The sequence below is a fragment of the Typopeltis vanoorti genome, chromosome 8 (assembly GCF_054136105.1).
Source record: "Typopeltis vanoorti isolate ZY-2024b chromosome 8, IOZ_Tvanoo_1.0, whole genome shotgun sequence".
NCBI classification, from domain to species: domain Eukaryota; kingdom Metazoa; phylum Arthropoda; class Arachnida; order Uropygi; family Thelyphonidae; genus Typopeltis; species Typopeltis vanoorti.
Genome location: NC_143556.1, coordinates 114,385,308 through 114,402,618, shown reverse-complemented (window position 1 = coordinate 114,402,618; position 17,311 = coordinate 114,385,308). Strand labels below are relative to the sequence as shown.

The 17,311-nt window shown below is 36.5% G+C and overlaps 1 protein-coding gene across 1 annotated transcript in view; it reads right to left on the bottom strand.

Moving 5' to 3' along the window:
- LOC150104294 (uncharacterized) overlaps positions 1–17,311 on the bottom strand; it is a 636,238-nt gene that overhangs the window by 10,987 nt on the left and 607,940 nt on the right. The window contains exon 52 of the mRNA XM_090396452.1: positions 12,882–13,087. Within this exon, the coding sequence (XP_090252578.1) occupies positions 12,882–13,087 (206 nt within the window). The remainder of the gene's footprint in view (positions 1–12,881; positions 13,088–17,311) is intronic.

The window sequence follows — 17,311 nt, the reverse complement described above, 5'->3', positions numbered from 1 at the left end:
GGAGGGAGGAATTGGAAGGATGGGATATCATTAGTGCTTGGGAAATTGTGAAGGAATATTTGTTAGCAGCAATAGTAAGCAGTATTTACACAAGTGAAGAAGAGGACACAATTTGGAGTAACGTGGATGACAAACAATATTAAACAGGAACTGAATGCTATGGAAGAGATAAGGAGACAGGTGAAGAGAAGATGCATGAAGGATATAAGACACAGGCCAGGAGAGTGAAGTAAGGAAGGCAAAACTAGAATATGAGAAGAGATTGGTCCTAAGATCCAAAAAAAATCCTAGGCAATTTTTTTTTAGCTATGTGGCCAGTAGGAGAAGAAATGATTGTGGAATAAAAATGGGAATAGAGTGACGGATGCAGAGGACATAGTGGAATTGTTCAATGAACGCTTCATTGGAGTATTTCATCCTAGAGGAGTAAATTTTAATACTAGAGGGGATAGGGTAGGTTCGAGGTTTAGAGGTGCAGGAGGAGTGTGTGTTCCAAATACTGAGTACTCTGGATATCAGTAAAGCTGTGGGACCGGATGGTATTTCACCATGAGTTTTGAGAGAATGTGCTAAAGAACTGACAGCTCCTTTGACTTGGCTTTTTCAATGAAAGTCTGGCTATAGGAAAGGTGCCTAGGGAATGGAAGGAAGGTAAGATACTGCCATTGCATAAGGGCAGTAGCAGACTGGAAGTGTCTAATTATAGGACAGTTTGTGTGTCATCAGTAGTTAAGATCTTGGAGGAATTAGTGAGGGACTGTATACAGCACTGGGCAGATGAGGGTAATGTTATCTGTGAGATTCAACATGGATTTATGAAGGGGTGCTCTTGTTTTAGTAATATGCTAGCCTTTTATAATAAAGTTACAAGAGCAGTAGATGAGGGAAAGGCATATACTGCTATTTTCTTGGACTTGGCAAAGGCATCTGACAGGATTCACATGATAAGCCAATATTTAAGTTGCATCACAATGGGTCTGGATTCAGGATTGGCTGTCCAATAGGTATCAGAGCGTTGTGTATGGTAGGGCAGTTTTAAAGAGGTGGAGGGTCCCATAGGGCTCAGTACTGGAACCTATACTGTTCAACTTTTATATCAATGACATTATCAGTGGATTGCGGGTTATTAGTAATAGTGCAGATGTGGTAGCCCTGCAAGAGGATTTGAATAAGCTAGACAGATGGGGGTATCGGTTTAATGCAGCAAAATGTAAGGTCTTGAGGTTTGGGACACATCTATGGGATGCTGCATACTCTATTGGTTGAATTAGGGGAGACGAGATCTGGGATTGATGATTGATAGAAACCTGAAATTTAGGAGACATATTGCAAAGGTGGTGAAGATAACACAGAGGATTGCTGCAATAAGGAGAAGGATGCTGACCTGAAGAGATAAAAGGGTTATCATTCCGTTGTATAAGACCCTGATCAGACCACACTTAGACTATTATTCTCAGATTTGGTCTCCAGAATTTGAAGGGGATAAATTAACTGTGGAAAGGGTACAAAGATGGTTTCAGGACTATACAATGTTAGTTATGAGGATCGACTGACGGAATGTGGACTGCAGAGTTTGGTGGATAGAAGAAAGAGAGGTGATATGATTGAGACTTTTAAACTGTTGAGAGGTGGTTACAGGGTTGACACTGGGGAGTTATTTTGCTTGGTTGAACAGCGGGAAGGAGTGATGACAAGGGGCCATCCCTGGAAGTTATGAAAGGAAACTGTGAACAAGAGGGTGAGGGGTGGTTGAACCATGGAATGATAGTGGTGAGAGTGAGAACAGTCAATGAGTTTAAGGAATGGTATGATAGACTATGTGTTTCCAAGGAAGGACCTCTCGCAATGAGTCTTTTGACTCCATGGAGGCCTGAATAATTTGAAGTGGGTTGTATAAGGATATTGGATGGCTGATACTTCTGTTTTAACAGGCTTAGTGTAAAGTGAAAGAATGATGGATGTATCTGTAGAAGAGCCTGTCTATAAAACAGCAATTGAAATGAGTCAATGAGCGAGAGTAATCGCTGATCCTTTGCCCTACCCCTCTGGCATATAGCATGAAGAATTTTTAGGGAGATCTATGGTGCACTGCCCTAAACATAAGAGTAGTATTCTAAGGTTAGGGAGATTTAAGATTTGTACAAAGGTAGTAAATGGGTGAAAGAACAGTAACATCTTGAGCAAAAAAAAATATGTTAAGTTTATTATGGAAGAGTAGAAAATTGTGCTGTGTCTGTGCTGTGAAAGACTAGATAAAATGTCAGTCTGAGAAGTCTAATCATATCTGATGATTGGTGAATTATTGAGAGAAAGGGGGAGATGACAAAGATCCTGTTTGTGCTAAGGAAAAAAAAAAAAAAAAAGATGGTGTTTTATAGTGATGAATGTAAAAAGGTTATCCTCACACCATCAGAGAACAGCATAAAGGTCTGTGTTTAATGTACTGACTGTAGAAATTCTTGAAGCTTGGACTCTTCTAAAGTATTCTCATCACCATGAAATACCTGGTGACCAAATCTGTATACAGTAATTCATATGAGGCCTGATCAAGGCCTTTTACAGTGGAACCGTAGCCTTTTCTGCTTCTGCATTACTGCCATAATCTGATGTGATGACTTCACAACTTGTGCAATATGATCCCCGACTTCAGCTCCTTGTCCACCACTCCTAGATCTCGCATCTTCTTTACCTCCTAAAAATTTCCCCACCAACATATATGAACTATTCAAGTTATGTAAGGTCACAACGTCTGCTTGACTCCTCATCATTCTACCCAATTTTGCATCATCTGCAAACAGTTGCATATCTGCAGTTAAACCTGCCTCAATATCATTAATCCACAAGTTAAATAACAATACCCCAAAACAGATCTCTGCAGTACATCACTAATGACTTTCCACTTTCAGGATATTATACCCCATGCACAACTTGCTAATCTGGTATCAAATCCCCTCTTCCAAGTTAGTTACCAACTTCTTGCATTGCAATCTGTCACAAGGTTTTGCAAATAACAGTATACTATTGTGTATGCATCTGTCACCTTGATAAGTACACAGGTAAAACATGAATTCATGCTGACACTCACAGAGAATACTGTTACTATTAATCCGCTTCTGTATCTTAGCTCTCATCAATCTCTCTAAACCATAGGTTCACAAACTTTTTCGGGCCACCGCCCACTTTGCAAGACAACGCCCCCAATATAACAGTTTTCCGCGTTTTGTCCGAATAATTATAATTAATAAATAAAATAATTACACAAGATATAAGCAACAAACCTACAAAACATAACCACAGAAAACAGTATAATATATAAAAGTGGTTTTATATATATTTTGAAATGAAATATAACGAATATATTTGCTACTGTAAACATAACCTATTATACACACATATATACATGCTCTATTTTCTCATAGACATAGAAAATTGACATCTATTTCTATTTGACATGGTAAATTTTCAAATGATTAGAAAATTGATAAAAAAAAATTTGATCGTGTAAGACGGGCATAAGATGAATTAAAATGCAATATTTAAATTTTAAATGATTATCTAATCACAAAATCACAAATTATTAATTTCTTCTATAAAGAGCCCCAAATGCTTCTGGTCCCACTATAGCTCCCCCCCCGCAGAAGGCTTCAGCACCCACTGGGGGGAGGCGGTACTGCCCACTTTGGGAACCTATGCTCTACACACTTTAACCATAATGCCAGATATACAGACTGGTGTGTAATTTGTAGCCTTAAGTCTTATCACCATCTTTGTGAAGTGGAATGATTTTACCTTCCTTCCATTCCTTTGAGACTTGTGCTGTCTTAAACAGGTATGTTAAGGCTGATGCTTACTCCCTGGAACATTGTCTTATTGACTCCTCGTATACTTCTTGCTCGCTGACCAGTAAGCCACCTTCTCCTGCTCTCTACACAATTGAGCTTCTGAGGATGAAATATCCTAAGGTAGGGTTGTCCAAAACACAGCCTGTGGGCCACATGTGGCCAGCAGTGCGATTTTGTGCAGCCCGCCTGTGGGTTTTGATTTTCACAAGCGAAAAAATAACATAACAATTTGAACCGAATGCGTATTAGATATTTTAATTCTATCACTAATCGATAATCTCGATGTTGGTTATTTTATTGGATGTTTTTACATCACTATATACCCACGTGTTTTTCAAATATTACAGGAGAAGCGTTCTTGCACTGTTTTGTTCTAATGCGCATGCTCTGCCGCCCACAGGTTACGTGAGCGTGTGATTAGTGAGCAGCAGTGACACAAGCTAAACAAACAACACTAATTGCGCACCAAATTAGTAGATATGCATTGGATGCGGCCATCGGATTACCTAAGATTGGACAGCCCTGCCCTAAGAAATTGCTCACTGAATACCTTAACTCTGGAGCAGTTACCCATCTACCATCTTATCATAATATTTTCCCTTCTACTTGCCATATATAAAAAAAATTCTACAATTTTTCTTAGCTTGATTTGCTAATATATGCTGCCTGTACTGAGTCACCTTCCAGCTCTGCTCTTTGTAGTCTTTATGTAACTGAATATTACCATTATTCATCTTGTGTGCCTCCAGATTTCATGCTTAATATCTCCATTCATCCACTTGACACACACATCTTATTCATTCTGTTAGATTTCTCCTGATCACTGCCATGCACCATCTGCCTCCTTTCCACTCAACTCCTCAATATATCATTCCATTCTTTAGCTTCAAGCTTTTCATAATCACTGGCCTTATAGTTACACATATAACCTTTCCACACAGAAGTCTTCATATGGCTGGCCATCGCTCTCACACCTTCTGATGAAATGATTAGATCTAAGACTCTTGATCCTCATGTCATCCTTTACATACCAAGATACTTTACATACTCTCAAAAACTCAAGAAATTCATTTTCCTTATTCCCTTCTGCTATCTCTTCATTTGTTATGCCATTTCTTCATTGCAATTTATATTACCACAATTAAAATCATCCATAATGATCACAGTCTTTTGTTCACTAGCCTAAGTTGCTTATACATTTCTTCATCATCACCTTCCATGTTATCTGGCCTATAGCAGATCCAACTCAATCTCTTTCTATCAAACCTCACACAATACTATCACCACTATTTCCCTCTTATATCTCCACTTTATGCAGACATAATTCCCTTGTATTATCAGCAACACCCCCCCCCCCTTTTTTTCACACACAAAAACAAAAAAACATAACCTTTCATTTCTGCTCTGGTTAGGATAACATCCTTATGCAACCATGTTTCACTGATTACAACAATTTCTGGGTGAACAAACTTAATCAGTGAGTAACTTTATTTCTAATGCTCCTGGCATAATGCAGCAGTTCACTTTTAGGTCTATATAACCAGTCCTGCCTATGCCACCTGTTGGCCATGATCCCACAACACCTGCCTGTCCATAATCACCTTTATCACCACTTACTCCCATACATCTCTTCAGACCCAATCCTGCCCCAACATCCTAGGCCATCCCATTCTTGTACTGTCCATCGTGCTCATACACATTCCTTAATGCCATGTATCCCAGTCTATTGTCCCCCCCCCCCATTTTGCACTTGTTTCCTCATCTCTTATACTATTATTATTTCTATTAACAAGCACTTCAGTGTCATATGGTCCTTTACCTCATATCTGATCTCCTGCTCATATCACACTTCCATCTATCAACAGTTTCTCCAGTTTACTTGCACCAAATCCATTAAAATGGAGTTCACTACTTTTGTACAAATTTATCCTCCCCTCAAATGCATTCCACATATTTACAAACTGCACTCCTTTCTCCTCACATAGCTTTGTCAACCTCTGTATATCAGTTCATCATTGTCATAACATGGATAGCCTATCCTGCCAGTGTTATCTTTCACTCTCTTCAATAACTACCAGATACTGTTCCTCACATTCTCCTTATGCCCAACCATCACTAATTCTTTTGCTTATTTACTTCTCACATCCAAAGCATTAATTATCTTGCTCATCCTCTCCTGCAAAGCAGACCTTGTTGACCTTCTCATTTATCACACCTTTTATAATGGAATCTCCATACATCGCTACTCCTGAGTCATTCATAATCTCTTTTTCTCTACTTTTCTTCATTCTATCCTTTTACACTCTTTCATTCTTATCCACCAAATATCTAATCTCACTGTGCATATCCCTCATCTCTTTTTTCATTCTTTAGATCTTGCATCCTAGTTATTACTCTTTTATTCCTTCAGTCTCACTTCCTCTTATGCTGTCATTTCTTTCTTCCTTTCATTCCATGATTATTAGTTTTTGCAATTACTTTAGCTTTAGTTCCATCAGTCTGTTTCACATTCACTAATGATGACTTGTAATCCAACAAAATATCACACTTTTTACAGATTCGTCTCTCATCTCCTGTTCGGGCTCTCTACAAACACATTCTCTCATGCATACATGCTGCACTTATGAAATGAACCATTCTTAAAAAGGCAGCACTGCCAATTACATTTGATCTTCATGCAACATGATGTGCAGATCTTGTTCATACTGCCATGTTGTTCAATGCAAGCTACAAAAATTTCATAAAGAATGTCATTACAAACCCACAAAGCTCAACAATCATGGTAAGGTATCAAAAATAAAATTTTATATTAAAATGAAACCACTATCATCCATTACTACATAAAATAACTGGCTTTCCCAGAGCTGTTTTCCAATGAGCTGGCACCTAGCAGAATCCAAGTTGGCAACAAAGACATTTAGGTAAATGGTGTGAAGATGAAGTGGATAAAATAAAGATTTGCTATTTCGTTTGCAAATACTAGGGAAGAAGACTGTGGTAAGGCAAAAAAGATTAGTAGGTAAGCAGAGGATGGTTATGGTTATCATGAATGATTTTAACTTCAGAAGGACAGATTTGTTGGCTTATCAATAACAAATTTATCCTATGAAGATGTGGTATTTGACTGTGGAAAACTCATTCCATTGGGATCCGTAACAATTTGACATGAAAATGACTGAACTCTATCATCACATTTTAAAAAGCTTTGACTATTACTGTATTTGAACTCCATGTCTAATAATGTTACATATTCTTAAATTGATGCGATGATCTTACGTTTCTTGGGGCTCGGTTTTTTTTTTTTTACTGGATTCTCTCTATCTTCTAGATAAATTTTATTTAAAATTATCTCATTTGGTAATATCATATTTTTGAATCAGTAAACTTGATTACATTCATATGCAGGAATTTAAAACTTTTTAATCTCTGAAGTGTCTGTATCCCTGAGCCTAATTCTGTAAATCCACATCATGGGGATGGACAACAAGTTTGGGATTGTCTCATGGGCCCAATGGATGGTGGAGCTGGCAGACCAGTTCATGAGGAGGATGAAATTGTAGTGAAGGAGGTGTAGCAAGGGATGAGGATTCCCTTGGGACTATGAAACAAAATATTTGTTAGTGATATATGCAATCCTCTATGAAGGGATACAGAATCCAACCATATATTATTCAGAGAGCACTACAATAGTTATGCTTAATGAAAATAAAAAGTGTGAGCTGATACAGAACTCTTACACTTGCTTTTATTCAGGTGAAAGCAAGCATGCAGAAATATATATATGGCCAATTACACCAACCTTCATAAAGGCTTTTGGTTCATCTCAGAAAGAATTATTATTATGATTAAGCTTGAAAGCCAAACCTAACAATTTATTATATATGTTACTGCTAAAGCTCGAAAGCCGTTAATGTGCACATTACCTAGCTAATCTGCAGATTAACTGATTTGCTCCGTTAACGTGCGGAATCAAGAGTTTTCCACATTTTACCTAGGTAATGTGCACATTAACGGCTTCCGTATCATTAAAGTTCAAAAGTTTGTATCTCTCATTTCCTTTTCCTACTCCTTCCCCCCTCTCCCTCCACTTTTAGTTTGATTTCGCCAGTGTCTTGTCGTCGAAAGGAGATGTCCCTGCTGTAGAAATATCTTTACGTCAAACAGCAATAAAACAATCCCTTGGTTACTGGCAGGGTTTCAGAAAATGTGACTGTAAATATAAATGTGCCACAAATAGGTGTGCTTGTCGCAAAAACCAACTGCTATGTAATTCAAAGTGTCGCCAATCTTTAGATTGCACTAATAAGTAAACATAATTTTATCACATGTTTTGCAAATTCATTTCCTTAATTGTAATCATATTTTAAACCATTTGATTCTTTGTATTATAGTTTTTTAATTGCTGTTGTTCCAGCAAAGATCTTATTTTCACTTTAACGAGTGCCTAGTAGGTAATGTGCAGATTACCTAGGTAATTTGAGAAATGAAACAATTTTCGGCACGTTAACGGATCACCCTAGTTAATCTGCAGAATAACTGATTTCTGCACTTTAGCAGTAACATATATCCCAACCTTGGACCATCCAGAACAAAACTGAAAAATGGAAGAAATAAAGAAAACATTAAAACACATAAAAGCAGATGAGTTCTTGATAGCAATGCATGACATGAATGCCAAGTGAGCAATGAAATTATGGAATGGATAAATAAATGAAAATTATTTGACTTTTGTAAGAAAAGTGACTTAATAGTTACTAATATCTGGTTGAAAAGCCATCCAAGATGACTGAATGTGGAAGAGCCCTGGGAACTTGATTTTATAATGCTTGAAAACTCAACAAGACAAGTTAAAACATCCTAGTGTTAATTGCGATTTAGATCACAACACATTATTAGCCAAAACAGAAATCAAACTGAATAAGGCAAAAAAAAAGTAGTAATAACTTAAGATTAAATTGGAATGGAAGCAGATAATTAATTGAAAGAATTTCATAGTAAAAATAAGAAACAAACTGAAAAATGAGAGTAGTAAAGCAGATGCATAACAATAATGAAGACTTGGAATGATTTGAAGGAAACAATGCTCAAAACATAAGACCTAATATCTTGAGATAACAAGGAAAAAACAAAAGAAAGTTGACTGACAAAATTAGATCTTTGCCTTTTTTTTAATAAATTCTAAGTAAATACTTTTTAATTTTTCTGGCGGGTAGCATATCCACTTTCCAACCAACTGGCTGCAGACATGAATGTTTGAATTCCTTTAGGTAGGAGATGAATTTCATTGCCTGATGTGAGACCACCACCACCCTGCTTATTAGAGGTCAGAAATGGCATGAAAAAAAATCCATTTTTGGTCTCTAGAGCAGGGCTTCTGGACCTGCTAAAAATAAAATGGGGGGGGGGGGAACCTTAACCCATCCATAGTACAAATGTACTATAGGTTCACAAATAAACCTTTTGTGGATGGGAGCTACATACAAAAATTAAATAAAGACTCGAATAGTTGCCATGATTTTACACAATACAAGAATTTCACAGGAAAGAAAAGTAACAAACATCACAGATGTCCGAAATGCATCTTGTATACACAATGAAAAATGATATGTACTGCATGAAGAGCCAGATTATCCTGGAATATTAGGAGAAATATATTAAAGACCTATATTCAGGCAATAGGGAAGATCTAAAAACAAACAGTAAAAAACCATTGGTTCCAAATTTAGTTAGTTAAAATGTTTAACAAGTTTAGGAGATAAAGGTATCATCTAGCTATATGATTATGGTATCTTGCACATTCACTGTCAGCTTAATAGGCAATACCTTAAATTATTTTTTTTAGAATAATATTAGACTAATGTCAAAACTGAATAAATGATATATTAGATAAAGAAAAGTATGGATTCAGAAGAAAATAGCAAAAATAATGAAATACTGAACCTCAGAATGATGCATGACAGATGATTTGCTATAGAAAAACAGGTTTACCTTTGCTTCATAGATAGCATTTGACAAATACTATTTCTCATGGTCATTTTATAGAAAGGGCAAATAAGTCAGCTTTTACTCTTACAGAATACAGAGACAAATGTAAGAAAGCTAAACAGTGTGTAAAACTAGCTAAACAAAAGTCATGGGAGGACTTTGGCAAGAATATAGAAAATAAATATCAAGAAGGTGGCAAAATATTCTGGAGGTTGTTGAAGAAGCTTAGGAATGGAGGAAAGAGTGCTGTAAAAGGAGTTAGAGATGATAAAGGTGAAATGAAAATAGGAGAAAAAGATATCCTTGAAGTATGGAGTAATTACTTTGAAAAACTGCTAAATGAAACAAGCAGTGATGATAGCATAGTGGTAAAAAAACACTGACCAGGCATGCAGTCAGGAATACATATCCATACTTGAAGTAGAAAAAGGCAGCAGGAGTAGATGATATTCGACCAGAAATGCTGAAGTATGGTGGTATAAAAGTCTTACAGTGGCTGCACTGCATAGTTCAGAAAGCCTGGACAGAGGGACGAATTCCCGATGATTGGAGTAGAGCTCTCATAGTACCCATATATAAAAAGGGAAATAAAACTGAATGTGAGAATTACAGAGGTATTTCCCTACTGAGTGTTCCTGGCAAGATCTATGCAAGTATACTTGAGAAACGGTTGAGAAGAATTGTGGAAGAAAAGCTTAGTGAAGAACAAGCTGGATTCAGGCCAAATAGAGACTGTCAGGATCAGATCTTCACTTTACGACAAATAGTCGAGAAAGCATGGGAATATAACAAAGCTCTGTATTTAAGTTTTGTCGATTTGGAAAAGGCATATGACGAGGTGCCAAGAGAGAAGCTATTCAATACGCTGCAGTTATATGGTGTCAATGGGGCATTATATCAAGCAATACTTAGTCTTTGAGTTGTAAGTCAGTAGTTAGAATTGAAGGAAGTACAGGAAGATGGTTTAATGTTAAATCTGGTGTGAGACAAGGATGTACATTATCCCCTCTGTTATTCATTATCTATATGGATCACATTATGAAGGAAAGTGGTATTAAACCTGATATCAAAATTGGAGATGTTAATGTCAGCTCTTTGCTTTATGCGGATGATGTTATACTTCTAAATAAATCCGCTACAAGTCTGCAAGATTCTCTGACTAAATTGAATAGCTGTTGTAATAGATATGGTATGAAGGTCAGCAATAAAAAGACAAAGACAATGAAAATAGGCAGAATCATTGAAAATGTCAACTGTGTTGTGAATGGAGAACCTGTGGAACAAGTAAAACATTTCAGCTACTTAGGCACAATTTTTACTGACGATGGTAAATTAAATATAGAAATAGACAACAGAATCAGCAAAGCTGGTATAGTGGGAAGTCAATTGAATAAATTCATATGGAATAAGAGAGAAATTAGTCAGAACACTAAATTAGCTGTATACAAGACAGTGTTCAAACCAGTTTTAACTTATGGATCTGAGAGCTGGGTCTGAAGTAAAACACTTGACCAAAGACTAGAGACCGCAGATATGAGAGTCCTGAGAAAGATTAGAGGTGTGAACAGATGGCATCAATGGCAATATCATATTAAAAATGAGGATATTAGGAAAGAACTTGACATTGTCAGCATCCAGGAATGCATTAGCAGAGCTAATCTCAGGTGGTATGGTCACTTAAATAGAATGGGAGAGGAAAGATTAGCAAAACAGGTGTTCTCTGCCAGGTTGGCAGGAAAACCAAGATATAGGTGGATTGATATGGTACAAAGTGCCTTAGACGATAGAAATATAAGATCTGATAACGTTGGAGTCTTGACAAGTAACAGACTGATTTGAAGGAAAATTGTAGATAGGAAGTTAGTAATGATGTAATTTTTTCATGTAGTACTGTCATATCCTGTACACTCCTTGAGGGTACATGGCACGAATTTGATGATGATGATAGAAAACATTGATTCTGGACTCAACAGATAGCCTTTTCATTCTCTGTGATTTATGCTGTGCCATATGCATATCTTAGGTTATTTATATTTCTTCCACCAAATGAGATGCCTCTTTGTGTTTCAATTTCTTGCATAGCTCTTTCAGGGAAGATTCCAGACAACAGACAATAATACACATCCCTGTCAGGCTCCTCTTTTTATATATCTCCATTATGAAAGTGTGTTGTCGGTTCTGTATTTTTTTTTTTTTTTTTTTTTAAAAAAACATTGTTTGGAATCTTCCCTGAAAGAGCCATGGAAGAAATTGAAACATAAAGAGGCATTTCATTTGGTGGAAGAAACAACCTAAGATATGCATATGGCACAGCATAAATTACAAAGAATGAAAAGGCTATTTAATAAACTTACAGATTCAGAAGAATACAGAAAGCAAAACAATGACAGCTACTTAATATGGACAATGCAAATAACAAAACAGCTTTTCTAACATGAAACTTATACTAACAGAAAATTCAATATAAGAATGCGACTGATGACTTGCTACACATATTTTACATTTATGCACACATCAAAAATATGGGCTATTGGAAAAAAAAAATGGAAACAAAAGACTAATCACTCTGGAGATAGTTACTAAGAAGAATGATCTGGATTCACTGGATAGAAAATGTTACAAATTCTTGAAAGGGCAAACCAAAAAAAAGCTTACTGAAAGATATTAGAAAGAGGAAAATGAAACTTTTTGGTCAGTCCTCTTAGAGTATATCCTATGTGATCATCACAGGAAAACTACAGAGAAGGAAAGGAAGAACTGATCAAGACATCGCTATATGAAGGACATGGTCAGTCCTCTGGCAAAAGTACCACCCAGATCTTTAGAGATGTATAAGATAGGAATAAGGGGAAAACTATAGCTGTCAATCTCTGGATTTGGAGATAGTACATGAACTAATTGAATGAGCATATTTCTAATGTGAAAAATTCAAAATTTTTATTGTAAACAGAGGAGTTGGCAATATTTCACACAGCATTTAAAAATGACATCCTTACTTTTAAGGAATTAGTTTATTTTTTAATTAGAAGCAAAGTACTGGAATAAATTTACTACCTTGCATATATGTTTCATTGTAGAAATTTGGCATTTCCCAACCTTCATCATCTTCATCATCAAAATAATGAGCATAGGTGCTATGATGAGATGGTGCAATGCTTTCTGCATAAGGTGCAGGTGCACCATAAAAGAAATTGGCTTGTGAACCTGTAATGTCCATATGCTGATCATGCATTTTTTGATGTTTTCTTTTTCTTGTGGATCTATAACAAAGAAAAAAAAATCTAAAATAATATTTGAATAATAACTGCTAAAGTCAGGATAAATCACATCTCTGTCAAAATACATTTATTTTTATTTCTAATGCTGGATGAAGAATGACTTTAAAAACAAAACTGATTTTTTTTAGAAATATTAACTAAATTTCTAAATGCAAACTGATGAATCTTATGAACCATGTAGTTCATAAGATTAAAATATGCCGGCCTGGTTGGCTGAGTGGTTAGCGTATCTGCTCTCAAGCCAAAAGGCTGTGGATTCAAATCCAAGCATGGGCATGAATGTTTGTAATTGTCTGTGAAAATACTAGTGGTGCTGTGGGCAGTAGATGGCATTGGTGTAGTTGTGGTTCATTGCAGTTGAGACAGAGTTGTAGAGTAGGTGCCCTCCCTCGACGAGTTGTTAGACTCCCTGGAGGTGTCACATTATAATAATAATATAAGCCATATCATGTTAGTATGGATACTCTGGGACTGGCTCTAGATGTATAAGTGGATAGCATCTTTGCTTTGCAAACTAAAAGACATTTATCCTTGCAGATAATTCAGTACTTGATCTGAGACCATCATTCTACTTGTTGATAACTATTATTTTTCAGGAAATTACAATATATAATGAATATTAATTATAATAACTTTAAAATTATAATTAACTAACATTCAGTATGTGTTGTAATGTCCTGAAAAATAATGGTTATAAATAGCCAACATATAAGCCTTTCTATCTGCATTCTACTTACTGGAGGGTTGATGTAACTTGAAAAGTACCATGTTGGCTTCTGAAAGAGAATTCCCAGCACTAATGTGATAGCCACTATCCAGGTTTACCAGAATTTCTTTACCAGTTGCTATCAGTTAGAGGAATTACAAGAACATAAGCAAAGAATGTCTGAGTGACCTTCAATTGAAGGTGAGTCAGCCAGTCTCATAAGGAGTTAGTGAACCTTTTGCTCCCAAAAGCTTTGGCGGCTCTTCTCTCTCTATATGACAAGCAAACTATTGAGAGAAGTCTCGAGAATCCAGGAGAGGTATGGAGTAATAATAAAATTCTTTCCTCACTTATCTGGTTTGGGACCAGATTCCTGCAAATGGCATCCTACTCAACACGTCCACCTCTTAGTATCATCTTTAATTACTCACCTCTCTCTCTCTCTCTTTCTCCTGGCCACTATTTTCTAATTTTCTTGGCAAGTGAAGACCAGGGGTTTTTTTTTGGGGGGGGGGGGGGATTGTGTAATAATGGCTGTCTAGGAACAAAAGTAAAGGAAATGAAGGAGCAGGATAAGAGGTTGGTTCGATAGGTTTGACGCTGGACAGTAAATCAACTGTTCAGCAGCTGTTCACTTAAGGCTAAAGTAAAGTGCACTTACAGAAATGGCTAAGACAGAAACATGAGGAAATGATTAGGACAGGTGTGGCAGAAGAAATATTAGAAGTGTAAGTCAGCCCAAGAAGAGCAGTCTGATCTTGTCAGAAGATATGAGTATATTATCAAAGACAAAGTGAAGTGAGATTTTTCTTGTGAGAAATAAGACAGTTTGCAAATTAAACTTTCAAGAAATTTTATTCTTGTTTAATCCTCTATATAAGTATAATCAAACAGTTTGTGTGCAAAGCATCTTCATGATTTGGCTATTTATATATTAAGGCTAATGGCTTCACATTTGTTGCCTTAGTATTCCATAATGCAAAACACACATCCTTTCACATATATATAATGATATTCATTATGGGAAGAGCCACTACCCAGACTGGTTTTGACCTTTTTTGAGGTCTCCTTAGTAGTAGCCAGTGTTCAAGTAAAGCAGAAATCATATTTCATATATACAAATAGTGAAAAGGTGTTTCATCTCATTACTTCACTTGTAAACTTTGTATGTTTACACTTGAATTAAGGATTAAGCATGAAGAAATTTCTTGGCAAGTTTAATGTAATTTATGACCTTTCTACAAGACCAGTTTGTTGTTGTTCAAATGAAGTCATTCAAAGGTCATAAAGAAGCATGTCTTGCTTATCCATGTATATTCAGCACTTTACTTAATGTGGCTGTTATATTCTGTGTTATTTTTATCACTTTCATAGCATGGATTTTGAATTTCATCTTTCATTTTGCAATAATTTCAGTTTGTCAGATTTTTAGAGAAATTCCCATCAATATAATATGCCATCTGACATGCATCACTTTACATTTTGTAGCATTGAATTGACATCCATCATCATCATGTGCCCAGTCTATAGAGGAACTTCATACTAGAATTATCATCACTCTATACAACTTCATCACTTCAAGCCTAGGTTCAAATCCACTCAAGGATGTGAAGAGCAAGTAAATATGAAAAGGATATTATATATGAACTTAAATCTTATAGCTAGATTCAAATTTTTCTGAGAGCTTATGGAATATGAGGGTTGTAAATAAAGTAGTGACAGTACTGTCAGGAGACAGTTGGTAACACAAATGTTACTCATGACAGAGGAGTTAGTTGTATGTACTGTGTGAGCACGCACAAGATGACACAGCCCATTCTAACAAGTGTTCTTGTGTGGAGAAGAGGTTAAAGTCAGTGTCTCAGTGTGCAACACTCTAAGGTATGTTCATAAGATTAGAACAACAATCCTGAATCAAGGTCCAGGTTGTATGAGGTGAAACTGCGAACGACTGGTATTGTGGCCTTAGGGAAGCCTGTAGTGCCAGACTATTGCAAGAGGGCTCAGCACATTTCATATGGGATGAGATCACCCTGATGATAATTGCCATGCAAGATGACCTGCCATTTCAGATGAAAACATTGAGCTTGTTCAGGGACTCCTCACAGTTGATTGGCACATCCTAAATGAGAGGCTCGGTATCTGCAAAATTTCAGCTCATTGGGTTCGACATCCCTTGACTGAGATGCAAAAATGAAATGCCACAGGTAAGCAGCTGCTGGCCTCCATTTGGAATGATACCAAAATGAAAGGGATGCATTCCTGAATCATATCGTAGCCACTGATGAAACTGGGGCAAGGGCTTATGAGCCTGAACTGTGAAGAGACAATCCAATGAATGGTGCATTCAGGATCACTCCATCTGACAACTTCACCAGGACCCCAGTAAAGTTAGTCATGCTGATAGTTACTTATGGTATCAAGGTATCATTCTTTATCCTGCTGTGCCCCAAGGGCAAACTGTTAATATCGATGATTTCTAGAGCACCATTTGTGTCCAGATTTGAGGAGAAAGTGACTACATTTTGTCATAGGTACTTCGTGGTTGTTGCAATTGTATTGGAACATCCTCCATATTCACCAGATATGAGTCCTTGTGGCTTTGACTGGTTCTAAAAAAATGAGGTTCTTCAAGAAGTAGGTTGTACTATTGCTGATATCAATAGGCAGTACCAATGATATCCAGCAGTTCTCACAAATTTTAGAAACAAGTGCAGGATATGGCAGGAGATTACATTGAAGGGATGTAATTGTGTAGACTTGACAAATCAACTATTTTATGTTTTGTGCACATGCTGCCACTACTTTATTTATAACCCTTGTATAACCTTCGCATGGGACTTGCCTTGGTTTAAACTATTTTAGCAATTTATATATGTACCTATTGATTGTTCACTTATGAAAAATATAACTCTCTAACATAAGGTGATTGCTATAGTTAGAGAGAGAGAGAGAGCATTTCTGCATAGTCTCTGATGAGAACAAAATGGTTTGAAATAGCTGTTAGGAGAGTTAAACTTAAATGTACTAATAGAGTGCAACTATCATGCTGAAGGTTATATTTTCATAGGCTCTCAAGAAATTAATCTGGCTAAGAGATCTAATTGGATACATAATATCCTTTCATGTTTTACCCTTAGATCTTTATTTTAATATTTTATAAGAACTTTCCAACTGAAGCGACAGGGTTTTACTTCTGGAAACTCAGCTTTTTCATCTTACAAAAAAGCAAATCAGCTAGGACACACGATTAACAACCCGAATATATTAGCTTCATAGCTCTAGTTGCTTCAGCATAATTCAAAACAACTCTAAAAACCTTTCAAGCTTTTCTTAATATCTTTGGCATATTAAAACTGAAAACAGTTGCTGTCAGAGGACAAAGACCTGTGGAACACTATTGGTCATGCCCAGTTTCTTACTCTATCTCTCCATGTGCTACTTTCTGATACCTGTAATCATGCCACCAGTTTATTTTCCATACCCTTCTGCTCCAGTGT